Here is a 17779-nt window from a genome sequence, read left to right as displayed (position 1 = left end):
CTGTCTTCTTACTGTCCTTAGAACAGCTGAACCTGAGAATTTTAATCCAGGTTATTTCCGAACTTAACCCACTTCATAATGACTTCTTCTTGACTCTTTGCCAGGGATCTCCGATAATATCGGCCGAACAATATTATCATAATTGTGTAATATCTGTAAGAATTGTCATCATGTTTTTACTTATATCTGTAAGAATTGTCATCGGTTTTTACTCGGATAATGAAAACCCGCAATGCCAGGGTTTCATCAAATGATGTGTGCCCTAAAAATAGATTTGGGGGAAAAAAGGCTGTATGTGAAAGTGAAAGTCACTAGATGGCAGCGTTGCCGCTCGTTCTAGTAATCTATTTTAATAATCAGGATTATATGCAGAACACTTGTGGCAGCAACTCATACAGTGGTTTGTACGGATAAATAAATATTACCAGGTACTCAATAGTAGTAATAGTATCAATATATATACTGGTATGCGAAGGATATCACTGCTCTTTGCTAAATAACAGGAATTGACACAGCTTACGCTGACCAGGTTTTTCAGTGTGTTTTATTTGAAATTACTCCAGTGTTGCTATTTTTCTAAACAATTCCTTTAAGGAATGAGTTTAAAACAAAAAAAAAAATAACGTGTTTAAAATGGTAAAGAGGGAAAAAAAGAAACAAAACAAAAAAACACTTGCTTTTTTCGGACAATGTTCTAGTCAGTGTTTCACACCTAACCTTAATTATTATCAACTGTAAAGCAGTAAAGTAATCATTTGTTTAAAAAGGTGAGGTTTATGAATTGTGAGCTTAAAAGGCAATTATAAATAAATGATCTTTTAATGCATTAGTTTATACTCATTTGTAATAGTCACCAGTTGTAAAATGCTTTTATAAAAAGGTTCCCATTTAGTGGCATTGATAAAAGAATGTTATTGTGGCAGCAACTCATGCAAAAAAAAAAAAGTCCAATAGGAGACATCTGGGTCCGACGTACTCAACAGCGACATCTGATGGAGCTGAACTGTAGCACATTGGACCTTTGATATGTCAGTTAGAAAAAAAGGTTTTCACAGATTGATTATAATGGGATCAAACATCAGGTTCAGGCCCTCTGCTCTGCTTGGCCTCCAGGCACTGAGAATGTAGCGTCACAGGCTTCAACATCAGCTTCTCCTCTGCTGCAGAGTCAATAGACCTGCTCGCTGCTGATACTGCTTCTCCTTGGCGTCCACGATTTTCTCCGACAGATCCACCGTCTTCTCAAAGAAGTTCACCAGGGCCTGTTCAGTCAGCAGTGACGCCAGAATCTGAGCGTAGCTTACTGTCCACTCCTCGGATGGCATTTTTGACTCCTTGGCCTCCTCCTGGTTGGTCTCCTCTGATCCGGGAGTGTGTGCACGGTGGCTGGCCTCTCCGATCTGCAGCACCAGGCTGGTGACGGTGGCGATGGCCTGAAAGAGTTCGTTCTCCTCCGACTCTCCGTGAAACATTCCGTAGAGCGTTTTACAGAACTGGATGAACTCCCTCTGTGAAGAAATGAAGGACTTTAACTTCCGAAATACATTCTCACGGGTTTCATGAATAGCTTTTCTTTCCCATGGTCTCCATCAGTGCACCACCTCTGAGGGTCAGCGGACGGTATTTTACCTGGTTCATGAGAGGCAGAGGTTTCTCCACATCCTTCTCCTTCTCTTTGGCCAAATCCTGCAGCATCTGCTTCAGCTGCTCCTGGTAATTTTCTTTCACTTCACCTTCATCACCTGTAGAGGCAGTCACTGTCACATTTGTTCAACCAAACATCATCTACAGGAAGAGGGAAAAAAACAACTTGGACCAACCAGACATCTTCTTGGTGAGATAGAGAGGTCTGTTTGTGGACAGCAGTGGACTCTTCATCAGGGAGGGGTCGTTCTCGCTCTCTGTCAGAGCTGAAGAGACACAAGCTGGACTCAGTCACAAAGACACTGTCTTGTACTTGCTGGCTGCCAACATGGCGGCCATTAGAGACAGAGCGGAAAAAATAAACTTGTACTTTTTTTTGGAGGTAAAATCCAACTAAATTACTTCAAAACTACTTTAAAACATTTAAGCCACGACTTTTTTTTTAAATGTTAATGTTTTATTAATATGGACTTAGGGACAAAGGAGTACAGTGTTTAAAAAGAGACGGAACATTCTGTTAACTGTGAGAGAACACTTTCGTAGAATGCTCTAATTTTGAGCTAGCATCAGTTCTTATTCCGTATTCATTTTGGGAGGTTCAAGCTAATTTCCTCACCCGTCTGCTTTTTTTATTTACGTGTGTGAATGTGTAAGCACTACGATGAGTATTCGAGTAACAATTAGGGATGTCCGATATCAACTATTTACCAATATCCATTATGCTATTATTGTCCAAACACTTAATTCCCGATTCCGATATCAACTGATACCGATATAGGCCTGGTAATATTTATTTACCTATACCAGCCACTGTATGAGTATGAGATTAATTAAATGAACTGCAATGCTGCCATCTAGTGACTTTCACTTCAACATACAGTCGTTTATTCCCAAAACTATTTTTAGGGTACACATCATTTGGAGAGAAACCCAGGCATTACGTTTTCGGGTTTTCAAAAAGTGTTAACGATTCTTACAGATATTACATAATATCCTAACATCGGGCTGATAAAACCAGTCGACCGATAATATCTAAATTTACAAAGATATTTAGTTTGTAGTTATGTTTGTGAGGAAAAAAAGTTGTGTACATTTTGCGAAAAAATGTTAAGTTTATGAGAAAAGAAGAATAAAGTCGTGAATTTTGATGTGTTTTAAAAAGGGAAAAGACACACTTTTTCACATTTATAAAAATATTACGACTTAATTCTAAGACGACGGTTTTAAATGACGGCACGGTGAATAACCTGGTGGAATGTGGAGTCGATACAACAGTCGTATTTTCTCATTCAGCTCTTCACATTACAGGGTGTCTAAAAAAAAAAAAAAGAGAGAGAGAGAGTTTATTAAACCGCTTGAGCCATTGTTTAATTCACTCCTGTCCGTTATAATTTCTCCGACCTACCCAGCCAACCAGCGAACTCCCTGAAGGTCACCAGGTTGTCGTGGTCCTGGTCCAGCAGAGTGAAGGTGCGGTTGGCCACCGTGTCGTTGTGTTGTGTTAGGTCTCCCGGCCACGGCACCAGCAGTCCATACAGACTCTTGAACTGGGCGCGGTCTAAGCGGTACTGCCGCTCTATGAAGGAGCGGCCGGAGGTGGTGTGACTCCAGGCCGCGGCCTCCGCTGCTGCTGCAGAGCTGCTGTCACCCCAGTACAGACTGATGAAGTGCTCCGTCTGGAGGAGAGTGTGTGGGGAGGGGGAGGGGGGGGGTCGTTAGTCACTATGACGTTTTTGTTGGCGTGATTTATCAAAGCCGGGATCAGGTGATACCTTGAAGAGATCGTAGATGTCCGACAAGACGTCTGGAGTGATGGAAACTTCTGATGTCACGAGTCTTAACTGCAAAGACACAGAGAAAATATTAATATATTGGTCATAACGTGTGAATATTATTGCTGTTAAATTCTGAAGAGTTTCTTCACAGCTTTAAAATAGCAGTCTCCGCCCGTCCTGGTCGACACAGCGGTTTGTGGTTACGTCGCCATCGCCCATAAGTTTATTAAGCTTTTGTTCTAAAAGATAGCTTTGTTTACATACCCTGGTTGAACTCCATACATTGGAATTGTGCTACTTTCACTTTCTTTTTTATATGATGTTTTTTGGGAACCTTTTGCCCTTCATTATGGCTCCCAGGTGTGAGTCAGACTCTTCTGAAGTTTTTATGTCCTAGATTATAGTTACCATTGTGTTAGCATAGGTGAGTGACATGGGTACGTACAGTGTGCGGCTTACGGCGAAAATCGAGTCGTTGTACCATAGGAACGGAACGGACCCCCATATTAACAACGTCCTAAGATGGTAAACGCTGTATTATCTCACTCTAGAGAACGCTTGCTTGTTCTTGACTTTACCCTCTGTCAGTAACTTCACGTGTCTGTTATGTGAAAATGTACGTTTTGTATGGCATTGTGTTCTGCAACAAAAGATTTTTGAAAAAGCCTTGTATTAAGGAAATACGAGTTTTCTTGCCAAAATGTATCTCATTACAGATTTAGAAAAATAATGTCACTTTTTTTTTTTAAATTGAACTAACTTTTGAAGTTATTCCAGTAAATTTCAAGTGTGAATTAACCTTTTTTTTTTTTTTTATCTGTCTAGTGTTATGTATGTCTTCAGTCTAAGAAGGTAAGGACCTTTTACTTATTTTAGGAAATATTGTCACATATTTTTTCACCTTTTTTTCCAGCTTATATTTAATATAGATGGAAAAGAGGGGAAAAAAAAACTAGAAATAATTAGCGTCATTCTTTCTTGGAGTGTGTTCATTGATCGTTGATTTTCTCACAGCGTTTTCTTTGGCCGTGTCTTCATGAGCCTGCAGGACCCGGATTCTGTTTTGACACCGAAGCCTCTCGATGTGCCGCACCGTCAGGTCTCCAAATTTCTGCTACAGACAAAAGAAAACAAAAAAACAAAACACAGACAGCACGGTGGTGGAGTGTGAAGACGGAGCCTTAGAGTTAAACTGTTGAAGTCTGCTTTAACTCTCACCTCATACGACTCATTGATGAGGTCAATGATGTTGATGTGTCTCGTGGCAGGACTGTCCGCCTCACTGTGGCTGCTCTCCTCTGCAGCAGTTGGAGACGGCGGAGGACTAAAGGGGGCCTTACTGCCAACCTTGTCCAGGAAACTGAAAGACAGGTTTCAAACAGTGTCAGTTAGCTGGTGAAGCTAGCTCAGTAATCCTAGGGTTCTTTATCAACATTACCTGGTGAGAATCATCAGAGCCTGTCCTTCGTCTGTGCAGGCACAGAGAGCCGCAGCGTTGGCCTCCAGCACAGCCAGGCCTAGCTGGAAGATGGCTTTGATACCATGGAAGAAGAAGCAGTCGACCACACGGACGGCGCTGTGAAAGGGCAGCACGCTGAGAAACAGGGTGAGGAACCAGGAGAGGGAGACAGAGGAGAGCGAGGAGAGGTCAGGAACGTGTTCGGCCAACTCTGGAAGACGCTCCCGGATCAGTTCTTCAAACACCGACTGGTCCACCTGAGCTCCTGCAGGAGGGAGGAGGTATTTATTCATTTATTTGTTCATATTTATTAAAAAGGTCACAGATACTTTATCTTCATATGCTTTTACTTTTTTCTGTAATTATACATTTGTCCACTAGATGGCACCAAACACCTGAAATTCGGTCAATCAGCGATCTGCCTTTAGAAAGAATTGTTTTAAAGTGTCTGTGTAGGTTCTCAGTCATCCAGCTCATTTAATCAAAACAATAGTTCCATCCAAAGCAACTGGACAAAGTAGATTTTTTGAAGACGTTTCACCTCTCATCCAAGAGGCCTCTTCAGCCTCCTGAAGGCTAAATACCAGAATTTCCCAGTCGTCAGTCAGAACTGAAGAAGCCTCTTGATTGAGAGGTGAACCGTCTTCAAAAAAAAAAAAAAACTTTGTCCAATTGCTTTTGATGGAACTATTTTTTTTTAATTGTTCGAAAGACGAAACAACGAAATTAGCATCACAGTCGGACGAATCAGAAGATAAACTGACAAGTTAAACAAGACATCATCTGTTTGACCTTAAAAATCAGTGTATCTGATTCTAAATGGTTCTAAAAGGTAAAATTATAACATACTTTAATCTTAAATGGCCTCAATTACCCATAACAAAAGCCACAAATCCATAATTTGATTTGTTCATATGGTTCTATTTTTCAGCTTTAAAAAAATACGGCTTTACTTACTGGACCACAGCCATTTAAAAACACTGAATGTATTAAATGATGAACAATAATGTTGTTTTTTTCAACCGGAGCAAAATTGCAAAAGTAATAGGACATAAATCCACTCTGTGCATGATTGTTTCTGTAAACACGGAAACGGAAATTTGTTTCAAACGCATGTCGTTAACATACAGCTTCACAAATACAGGAAATAAGGCTTTTTTCCCCCCAAGGTAAAAATAAATCTGAGCTCAGACAAGACAGTCATTGTAGGACAATGTGCAAGCAACTTGTCCCAAGTCAGATTCAATTACAGCAAAGACGATAATTAAAAGTGGTAAATGTTACACCAGCTATTTCTGAGGTTTTCCTCTTGTCTGACCACTGTCTCTAAACCAGGGGTCAGCGACCTTTTTGAAACTGTGATCTACTCCAAGGGTACTCAGTAATACAAAGAGCTACTTGTTTGATACAGACTTCCTGAACAATATAATAATAATCAGTTCTGGGACATACAATAGTAGACTCTGTTCTTATCATCGTCATTGAATCCATTTGAATATCACTGCAAGTGGAACTGATTCAGAAAGCACAGTAACATAGAGCATACCTCGTGGGCACCTTAGGTAGTCCACGTGGGCCACCAGGGCCCTGGGCACCATGTTGCTGCTCTAAACCATACATCATAGCATGTCTCACTACTGTCTTATAAACCTTCCCTTTCAAATATGCATCCTCGAACATTCACCTTTATCTTTGTCCTTGTCGTTTTCGTCTAATACATTTAAAAGTGTAACCTTTATAAATGCAAACGTTTAAAAATAATTTCTATCACTAGTTAAATATAGTGCTTTTGCCATTATACCGCTGACCTTTGACCTTTGTTTACTGACCTATGACCCTGCGATTGAAGTAATCCGGCAGCATCCTCTCACACACGGCCACAAGCAGCCAGAAGGCTTCTTCTTCTTTGGCATAAAGTAACAGCACGGATGCCAGGATGTTCATAGACTGGAGAATTTAAAAAAAGAAAAAAAAAAACAACTTCAGTATGACTGAAGAATGTAGCACTTATCTAATCTGAGAATTTCCATTTTATTGTCACCTGACAGTATCCTATCTTTGGGTTGCGATGTGCGTAGGCTGTGAGGACGCGGCGCAGAGCAGCGATGCCAGTCGGGTTCTGGAAGGCAGGGTGGTCAGGCAGTGATCGGTGAAGGTCACGCTCAATCTCCTCTGTGGCCAAACTGTTCTGACCCATGGACTTCTGTACCAGACTGGTGTAGTTGCCCTGATGAGAGTCCAGCTCTGAGCAGGCATCTGCAATACACACACACACACGGGGTGAGAAACCAAAGGTCAAAGTTCAATTACTTCTTCCAACTGTTTGTGCTATACTGTTTTGGTAAACATTAAGTACATTCTGTAGTAAGTTATACTTGTCAGCTTAACATTGGCAAGGTATAGGCTAGAACGGGCATTGGTAACCTTTGGCTCGGGGGCCGGCAGTGGCCCATTCAGTTTTTTAATCCGGTCCACCAAATTATGTCATTGATTCGTATTATCATTATGCTTCTGTCTTTTCCCTGCAATGCCCACATTTCTCCAATAGATGGCGTAGAAAAGGCTAAAATTATTTTAACTCATTTATCTTAGTTCACACGAACACTCCATCTATCTGCTCCTGACTCCTGATTGATCTCTTGCTTTATTGTTTTTTATATTATATTTATTGTTAGACCTTGAGGACTTTTGACGGTGTCTCACCAGAAAACGTCATCCATAGCTCTCCTCTCAGTGACTCGGGAATTCCCATGGCAACCAGCCTCTGGATCTTCTCTGTGCGGAACATGTGGACCCCGCGGCCAAAATCTGAGAAGTGACTGTTCCACAGACGTTCCTTCACCTGCTCCAGGCTCTGATACAAACACCACCAGAGATAAACCCTGACATACAGGACCTTGTTCCCTTCAACAGTTCCGTGCTGCTTCCCACCACCTGTCCCTCACCTCGCCGCCGTTGGCCTCTGCTGTGGTTTGATGGAATGCTGTCATCAAAGCCTCACTGTTGATGGTGTTCCTCAGAACCTGCTCCTCTATCTCTTCTTCATCAGAGAAGCCGGTGTCGTAGTAGAAGGTGTAGTAAGGTGTTGGAGAACTCTGAGAAAAGGCAACGATGGCAAACTGAATTCATGACAGTCTCATGATCCATTTCTGGACCGAACAGAAACATGTAAACAAAGAAAGTTCAAATACCAGACTCTTCCTGCTGTCCTTCCTGCTGCGGAACATGGACTGTTTCCACTGCATAGCTCTGAGTCTGGTGTTAAGGTTGTCCACCAGCTCGTCCCTGTTCTGCAGCTCGATCAGCTGGAAAGCCTTTTTGGTCCTGATGCTGACGATGATGGGGTTAGGGAGCGAACTGGTGCTCTCTGCCTTCTCTATGGATACCACCTGAGGAGAACACAAACACATCGCTGTCCAATCACAACTTCAGCTACATTTTTTAAAAATCCAAGTCTGCCCTAAATAGTGTCGCGGTTTGGGGTGCCGTACCTCCGAGAGGGGGATGATGAGGATGCAGCTGCCTTCTTCTCGGCCGGAGAAACAGAGGTAGCTGTCGGTTGTGTACAAGGTGCCGCTCGTGTGACAGCGAGCGTGGGGCGTCCACACGGCGCAAGACGCCACCTCGTGGAGTTTCTCAGCGCGAGGTAGACGGAACAGAGCGAGGACGTACTCTCGGATGGCCTGCTCCTCCAGGATCCTGGAGAGGAGGCGATAGACAGAAGGGACAGACATATGGTTTAAAACACTATCAATACTGTTCCTTTAGACCAGGCATGGGCAAACTATGGCCTGGGGGCCAAATGTGGCCCGTTTGGCTTTTTAATCCGGCCCCTCAAACTTGTCCAATTTATGTAATTCATTTCTATTATCAGTATACTTCTGCCTTTTCCCTGCAATGCCTGCATTTCTCCAGTAGATGGCGTAGAAACGGCTCATAGCATTTTAGCATTCTAGTTTTTGACTTTTACAGGCTCCTGTTGTCGACCAGTTATTACACAAATTCACTTTAGAAAAAACAAACAAAATTAGTTATTTTAACTACAGTGTTTGAGCTAGGGTTTAACTAACCTTCAGCTAGTTTACCTAATTTGTTAGCTTAGTTTCATTGACATTTAAGTAGGTGTATGCTATTTTGCCATGTGTCGAGGCTTCTACCTACATTCAGATATTTGTGTCTTAAAACCAAACTATATAAAAACTTCCATTTAGTGGCGCTGTGACTAATTGTTAGCCGTAGTTTAGCTAACATCTGCTCCGAAACACATTTACAACTGAGCTCGACAGTCCCAGATTCTCATTGGAGGAGAGCCAGCACTGACCTCTTGGTGATGCGTGTGGGCTGCTGCAGGACTCGGTCCAGTTCCAGACCCTCGCTGTCCAGCAGCCGTCTGAGGGCAATGTCAGCCAGCTGACCTATGACCCCAAATGTCTCATCCAGGTTCAGGAACATGGAGAACTCTCTCTGTCGCTGCCGGGTGCTGACCCTGATCGCCTCTGTCAGTCCGGCGGAGACCCGCTCCAGCCGCATTACATCAGCCCAGGGAATGATGAACTTAACTGTAACAGAGACAAACCCCAACAACCAATGAGAAGCTGATCCACTGTGGGTTTCCTAGGTGTGTGTGTGTCGTAGTCCTAATCCTGTTTGTGGTGATACACACCTTCCTTCCCCAGCAGGAAGGAGTAGAAGGCCATGTGGTTGATACTGAGGTAGAGGAACCCCTGTCGAGGAACCCGGCCCTTCCAGCAGCAGCAGGAGTAGAACGTCACCAGTTTCTCCGAGGACGGGAGGCCGAAGTGCAGCTCAAACTTCAGCAGCGCCTCCCTGAACTTCTCCGGGTCGTCCTCCTGGGCAGCCTGGCGGCTGCGCACCTCTTCTGCGATGAGGCCCTGTGTAGAAGAGACCAGTGGGTTGAGCTTATTTTACCGGAAAAAAAAACCAACGTAAAACAACTAAAAAAAAAAAATCCAAATTAACACCTTGACTTTCCCCTTGACGAAGCTGGCGACATCCTCCTTGTTCTCAAACACGGACAGAGAGTGCAGCAGGTTGTGGACCAGCCAGTCCCAGTGCTTGTTCACCTCCTCTATGGCTGCTCCTGTGGGACACCAAGACAAAAGATCAGTCGGTAAAAACTGATGAGTGAAGAGTTTATTCTTGTTTTCGAAAGCTTCGGCTCACCACTGGCGATGACCCAGCTGATCTGGGAGCCAGGAACCTGGAGGAGAATGCGAAATGGTATGACTCTGGCGTTTGAGTCCAGCACGGTGTCCAGAGCTCCAACAAGGAGACCTGCGGGCACAGGAGGCGTCCAAAACTTTAGAGAACACGGTCGGGTAAAGAGACTCAACAGTAAGTTGTGTGTGACAGTTATTATTCATTATTCACAACACGGGCAGAAACAGAGGCGGGTGACAGTGAAGGGGGAACAGTTGAAATGAGTCTCATTTAAAAAGCAGGAGGATCTCAGCGTGCCGTCAGATTGAAAACACCCTCTGCTGCCTCTTATTCTACCAAACAGTAGGAAACTCACCGTAGAAGGACGTCAGCGAGGAACTCGGCTAATAACTCCACACATGTTCACGTGGAATTAAATGTGACCCCACAGATCAATGACGCGGAATTCATTTATGCAATTAAATCATGTAATCGTGCGATCTGTTACAGGAAAAAAAAAACAAAAAACCATAATCATGTAATCGTGCGATCTGTTACAGAAAAAAAAACACGGATCAGGAACAAGCTGTTGCTTTGTCTCTTTGATCGTCCCATTTCCATCTTTACCATCACTAACTTAAATCATGCCTGCCGAATAAATGCGATCAGTGGCAGTATTGAATTCAATATTTACCCTGTGTAAAAAAAGGGGTTAAATATGGGAAGAAAAACAGGTTATACATTTAAGATTCAGCAACTAATTTTAGAAAATGACCTCTGTTTTTGCTTTGTTTGTTGCAGCCATGTCTAATGTGTCACAGCTTAGATCATTAACACAGTCCACAGACTGGTTCAGACCGGTCTTCTCTGTCCGTGTAGAATTATCCCTCCACCGTTTAATCACGAGTCCAATTGGTATAGAAAAATAACCGTTCACGCTGACACACATACAGCATATATTGTCAATTCAGACGGAACGACTAAGTGAATCCTGTCTGTCTCTGGACTGTAGGAGGAAACTCACAAACACACTGGGAGCCAAACAAACGCCGTCCTAAAAGACGAGAAGGAGGAGGAGGAGGAGGATCTTCTTGCTGTGAGTTTTACCATCAATGCTACAACACTTGGCAACATTCTACCACATCTGCCATTGTAGTTTTGCCACCATTATATTGGCCAAACCATCTAGGCCTTTTCAGAAACTGGAATCTGAAATATATACAGTATATATGTATACATGTATGTATGTATGTATGTATAGAGAGTATATATATATATATATAATATTAGTCTAGACCACGGGTGGTTAATTACATTTAAATTAATTAATTTGGTTAATTAAATGTCAAGTGTGCTGGACCAGTACAATCATAACATAATTCCCTATAAATAACAAAAAGTCTGACTTTTTTCCCCCTTTGTTTTTATGCAGTACAAAAAGGTACATGACAATGTGAAGCTAACTTCATATTAAATGAAATATATATTTATATATATTTGAGAAAATATATATATATATAGTGTTTATATATCCATTCAGCCTCTTAAATAAAGGTGTGACTTTGAATTTCTAGGAAATGGGTGATGGTATCAGTAAAACTATGAGGAGATAATGAAGTCTTTGTTATGATACTGGGTTGTTTTGTTTTTTTTTAACACGGTCACCGTTACTTAGAACTCAAGTAAATTCAAGTAAAAGAAAAAAAAAACGCCCAGCCCATTGATGTCATCAGAGAGTCATGTGGCAGAGACAAATCAGAATCACTGGGTGGTCAACGAGTGATCATGTAAGGAAACAGAAATCAGTACCAAGCCTGCGATCTTTTCCTGCTCCTGTTATCTTTAAAGTCTCCTGTTGAGAAAATCAGAGGGACCGTTGATTGGGACACATGTCGGGTCTTCTTTTATGAACTGGACCCTGCAGCTCTCATCTACTACTTTAGTGGCCACTATTTCATTTTGGTTCAGGGGCCACATACAGCCCGATTAGATGCCAAGTGGGTTGGACCAGTACAATCATAACATAGTTACCTAGAAATAACAATAAGTCGATGTTTTTGTCCCCTTTTGTTTTCATGAAAATAAGTAGAAGTATTAGAAAATATTAATATTTAATGCAATCTCATCTGACAAAAAATCGCAAACATTAAATGTTTTTTTTTTTTTTTTACTTTTAAAATCCATCAAGCGGGCCAGATTGAACCTTGTTTTGCCCACGGGCCGTATGTTTGACACCGTTGTACTAGGTTGATACAAAGGCAATCGAAATAATTATCTGAAGTAATCTGTCTGTCATTGTTCTTCGACTGGCACGTTATCTGGCACCAGGATGTTGGGGTTCATCGTAAAACATCAAAATATCGGAGTATTTCAGCAATAAGACACATGCATCGTACACATCGCACACCAACATTTCATCTCTCCATGTCTGGACGTGCTGCTCACTCACTCTAGATCTGCTTTGGCTCCAGCTGTGAGATAAGATGGCTCATCAAAAACAAGTGCATCACATACTGTCTGTTTACACCAGGGCTGTCAAAACCGGCCCACTAGGGTGTTCAATCCGGCCGGCTTGATGAATTTTAAAGGAAAATACAAAAAACACTTAATGTTCAGGTTATTTTTTGTAAAATTAAACATGAATGAATATCTAATATTGTATTTCTCTGCATTACAAAACAAAGGGGGAAACATGCACAGTCCTTATTGTTATGTACAGGCCCACCCACTATGTAACTAGACTGTATGTGACCCCCCCTGAACTAAAATGAGTTTTTGGCCAACCTGATTGGCCCAGACTTTCAATCTACAATATTGCACAACACATTTAATAACCGAAAGGGTTAACGGCCTATAAAAACTGCAGTGACTCCGTCAAATACTGCAATACTGGTGATACCGGAATAAGAAGTCTGATGAGTAATAAACCCTTGGCTCTGGGCCAAATGTAAACCACCACTTCGGCGTGCCTGAGTCTGCAAGTACAGCAGCCTGGCAACGCAACCATCCATCTGTCACCACAAAGACCACTGGGGAGATTTTAGACTGCTGTGAGTATTCTAGAAGTCAAGGAGAAAGAGCCAGGCAGTCAGATGAGGTGGACAGGCATCCTTTAGTTTTTTCTTCTTTTTTTTTTTGCTCATGTTGACAAAAAACAAACAAACAAAAAAACAATGGCTACGGAGACACTAAGGCGTCAGACAACCTCAGTGGAGCCACTAAAAGGTGAAAACATGTCAACAAGTCTGTTGTCTCCGATAATGTCTTGTACTGATTTTTTCTTGTGTCAGTGCGAACACAAGAAAAAACTTGGGGTTTTTTTTCTGCACAAGATTGAATCTGTGGTATTTTAGGAATTTTCTATGCCGCTTAAATCATTGTTTGTTTGAATCTTCTGTCTGGAGCGGTGTTCCAACGCCCACAGCACAGGAGTCCACAGAAATCAGAATGTTAGTCTAACTGCAAGGTCCTGGATGTCCACTGAATACTTTTTTGATACATTTGAGTCAAATACAGGCGACCGTGGGTTAATGCTGGTTGTGCAGTGATGTAGAATAGGGAGGACTGATCCAACTTTTCTGGTCGAGGGTTTAAAACCTTAACCTGCAACAGTGAACACTGAATAATTCAAACCAGTGTCTCTGAGGTTTATAATGATTGACTGATCAGCTGCGTGTGCTGCACAACCCTGATATGGAACCCTGAGCTGAGAACATTGTACAATGTTCAAACCCATATTCCAGGTCAGATGCAAGCACTTCCAAGGTTCGTCTCAGCTAACGTTTTGTGAGATCTGCGATATTTTATGGCTAGCCTGTAGCTATCTTTGGGGCTACAAGCTAGCTTTAAGTAATTGTTTGGCAAATCAAAAACGTTTTTTTATTGTTTTTTAGCATTAGCATTGGTGTAGTTAAGGTAGTCATAAATAAAACTTTAAAACTTTAACATTCAACACAAAACATTAGCTTTATTTACGACTACCTTAACTACGCCAATGCTAACCTTTGCATTTATTTCTATCTACTTGTCTGACTTTATCCTATTAGTATTAACATCCATTTTTGTCCAATGAAATTTGATCTTTAGTACTGATGTGATGATCTTTTGTATGGTACATTGTCTATTACGGTAATGTAACTTTTCAATCACTCCTAGCAAATTTGAGTTGCTTGTTCTTTTAAACTGTAATCTGTGTGACCTAAAAAATATAAAATGCATTTTCTTTTCATCATTTTCAGGCACTTCCCAGGATTCAGTTCTGCTGGAGGAAAACAGCGCTGACCTTGGGTTGAGTTCACTTTCGACTTCCACTACACATAAAGTTAAAGATGAGTGACTCTTTGTACTGTGTTGGAGGAATGTCACAACAGAGCTTGCTTAATTGGTTAATTTTAAACCTGACCTCTTTTTTCTCTCCCTCTCTCTCTCTCTCTCTCCCCCACACACACTCTCTCACTATGGGAACAAAGACAACAGACGTGGACAAAGTAAAGCCGGGACCAGGAAGTTCCCACTATCCTGTTTTACGAGACCAATGTTTGTCATCTGCCTCAGAACAGAAGACGGACTTTCAATTGTTTCAAGTCATAAGAAAAAAAAAAATCTTTCGGTACAGTTCAGTGAGCCCAGAGAGGAAGTGAGACAAAGACAAGAGCACAGAGACAAGCTAGGACACGCAGTTACCACCGGCTGCGTGTGGTTTAAAAAGTACGAGAGGGACCAAAAGAATAATGTAGAAGGTTTTTGACCACAGAAGATCTGAGAGCCTCAACTGTGACTTCTCAAATCAGAGAACAGCAGAGAGTCATTTGTTTTGTTTCCGACCAGAAAAGATCCGTTTGGATAGAAAAATAAAGACAAAAAAAAAATGCAAAGGTGAGTAAATAAAAGAGGCCCCAAGTACGCAAAAGATCAACATGAATGTTAATGACCTAATTAACTTTAATACCCTTATGTAAAATACTACACTTTTACCCAAAGCAAAAAACATGCAGGATTAAGTACATGTTTCCACTGGGGCTTCAACCCAGAACCTTCTGGAAGCAAAGCAGGCGTGATAACCGCTACACTACAGAATCCCTAAAAAAACAAGCTGAACTCTTTGATAAAAAATATGAGACCCACATTATAATAATAATAATAATTGTTAATATTATAATATAATTTTCATATTTGTGGGCTTCACGTATCTACTAATGTCATAATTAATTAAATATTGAATTATTAAATATCAAAAATGCAAATAACTAAAAGGATTTTTCCCATGAATAGAAATTGTGATTTCATAATTTAATAATAATAATAAAAAAATCCGCCTTAATAAGAGGATAAAAGAGACGGGACAAGAGAAAATCTGTTCTTGTGTACACAAGAGACCAACAACTAAGTATTCTTTAGAGGAAGTGGGAAATTTCACTATGAGGCAAACGTTTGCAGCACTTTGCGTGAACACTGAATCTCGAACAACCGAAGCTTAATATTAAAAATCTGACAAATTAAATTTGAAATAACAACAACAACAAAAAAATGTATGTGCTATAACATAGCACATACACCGCTAATACAACACCTCCTGTCAGTATATAGGGGCTATATACTGGTGGGCCAACTCTAGTACACATTTGATATGATCTCCCAGGCCAAATATAATTACACGGCGGACCAGATTTGGCCCCCGGGCCTGAGTGTGGTTTTTAGTGTTTACTTTACAGTCCATTTACAGTACTTTTCTTCCGAGGTCTGTTTTTGTGTGGTTGTTCACATTAGAATTTAAACCTGCCATCAGACTCCAGTATGAACAGTCTTTGGCCTAGAAGTGACCCAACATGGAAGTACAGTACGCATGTAGTACACGTGTCAGTGTGTGTATCAGTTTTGATATCAAGGCTCACCGAGGTCGTCAGCCCACCTACAGGGAGTAAAAATGACCCCTCAACGTTTTTGTACCCTCCATGAGGTCGTCAGCCCACCTACAGGGAGTACCCTCAACGTGCTAGCTCAACAGGGTCTGCCATGTTTAGTTCTTCCGTTGTTTACATTTAATCGCGGAGGGAAATTTGACATCTGTCTCACCTAAATGAGGTAGAAGTCGACGATATGCCAGATAACAATTCAGGCGGCGGTCACTTCAAAACAGCAAATATGTATTTGATTTAGGAGCGTATACAAAGTGACCTAATATTAAGAAAAAAAAATTATAAAATATTATTAGAGCTGTTCTGTCAGTCAAAACATATGGTAAAAAAAAGTCTGGTTTGAGTCTGTGACTTTGTTTACTGATGGTGATTATATTGTTATTTGATGCTGTTAAAGTACTAACAGTATTATACTTCATTTAATGCTATTTAAAAGTGAGAAATATTTAACAGTGGAAATGTTTTGTAAGTTACACTAACCAGACATAAAGTTAGTTTGAGTTCAGTTTTTTTTTTTTATCCTAATGGTACATAAACACACCAGCTAAAAGCAGAAGACAGTAAAAACGAACCACTGTTTCTCATGGTTAATATGTAAATAATTTTTTTGCAACAGCATGACTACATTAAAGGTTATCTAACTAACAGCCTAAAAGTAACAGTGTTACTCTGTTGTTATAGTAACACGCACTCAAGCCTACTGTGTATGTGGTGCGGGGGAATTCCTGCAAAACTCTCACTAAAATCCTGGATTAACAGTGGAACTAATCCAAAAGCTCGGCCACCATTCGTGGGCTGTGATGGTTCAATTCATGTGAACGTATCTCTACGTTTACTCCCATTTGTATCCGTGTAGTTGTGTGTTTGTTGTCCTCTCCCCCCTCGCTTGTTTGTTTTTGTTTACTTGTTGATCTGCACGTTACCTGTGATCCTGCCTGTACTCTCTCCGTGTCCTCTCCTTCTCTGCAGCAAAAAGAAGTCATTGCTTCTCTCTGTCACCCACAGTTTGAGAGCGTTCTTCAGAACTACTTCCTCCGGTTTCAGCCACATTTCGTCCAGCAGGGAGGGACCCGTGGACGGAGCTCACTGTTCGGACTGCTACCCCTCCTGTCTTCGGCTATGGGGCGGCCAGAGGATCCGGCCTACAGCCGTAGTCTCTGGTCCTGACTCGGGTCCTGGTTGCGGGCTCTGTCCATGATGATCCTGCTGTTCCAGAACAGCTGCAGGTTTTCACACTTCTTCACGCCTGATCCTCATGCACGATTTACAGCAGCTGTACACAGCAGTGCGCACAGATCGTCTGTGCGTGCGCAGATGAGTCACTCTGTGTGTTCATGAAAGTGCTAGTGGGAGGGGGCGTGTCATTGAACTACTTCATATACCAAATAATTTTTAAAAAATAATTTAAAAATGTGTAGAATTATCAATACTACTTAGAGAAGAAATAGGAGTTTTACAATCAGTCGTTTTACAATATTAGGTATACTTGTTGTTGGCGGTAGTAGTAGCACAAATACGCCTTCTTTACTCACAGTTTACTCAAACAAAATTGATCATTTTTGTTGTTTATCATTGTTGTTTTACCAGTAGTATTAAACGTGTAGCGAGTTCCAAATTTACAAATTGTACTTAGGAGACACCTTTTTGAAGCATTTGTTTCAATAGTAATAATATTTTTTAGCATTAACAGAGGAAGGTGTACGTTTTCTTTTATAATGAATTGATGCATTTCATTTGTTTATATAAAAGTTAGTAGTAGTACTATAGGTAAAAGTAGTTCTACTTCTGTTAAACATTTTTGGAATTACAAAATTGAATGATGAACG

General features: G+C 41.2%; 1 protein-coding gene and 1 long non-coding RNA gene across 2 annotated transcripts; one reads left to right on the top strand and one right to left on the bottom strand.

The window, feature by feature from the left end:
* Positions 1-1727: 1727 nt before the first annotated feature.
* Positions 1728-17036, bottom strand: tbc1d8 (TBC1 domain family member 8). The gene is made up of 19 exons (XM_017039892.2): positions 16877-17036; positions 10063-10173; positions 9861-9979; positions 9542-9770; positions 9200-9437; positions 8370-8577; positions 8070-8267; positions 7824-7973; positions 7582-7732; positions 6920-7134; positions 6708-6825; positions 4858-5143; positions 4638-4779; positions 4432-4530; positions 3417-3485; positions 3050-3320; positions 2892-2957; positions 1821-1910; positions 1728-1742 (listed from the first exon to the last, which is right to left on the bottom strand). The coding sequence occupies exons 1-17, from the start codon at positions 17001-17003 to the stop codon at positions 2947-2949; spliced, it is 2742 nt and encodes a 913-aa protein (XP_016895381.2). The 5' UTR covers positions 17004-17036; the 3' UTR covers positions 1728-1742; positions 1821-1910; positions 2892-2946.
* On the top strand, positions 10096-14367 carry LOC112488261 (uncharacterized). The gene is made up of 3 exons (XR_003052122.1): positions 10096-10233; positions 11051-11134; positions 14277-14367. It is a non-coding gene; the product is annotated as an uncharacterized LOC112488261 (long non-coding RNA).
* Positions 17037-17779: the final 743 nt, after the last annotated feature.

The sequence above is a fragment of the Cynoglossus semilaevis genome, chromosome 16 (assembly GCF_000523025.1).
Source record: "Cynoglossus semilaevis isolate Cse_v1.0 chromosome 16, Cse_v1.0, whole genome shotgun sequence".
NCBI lineage: Eukaryota > Metazoa > Chordata > Actinopteri > Pleuronectiformes > Cynoglossidae > Cynoglossus > Cynoglossus semilaevis.
This window is presented reverse-complemented; position numbering and strand designations above follow the sequence as displayed.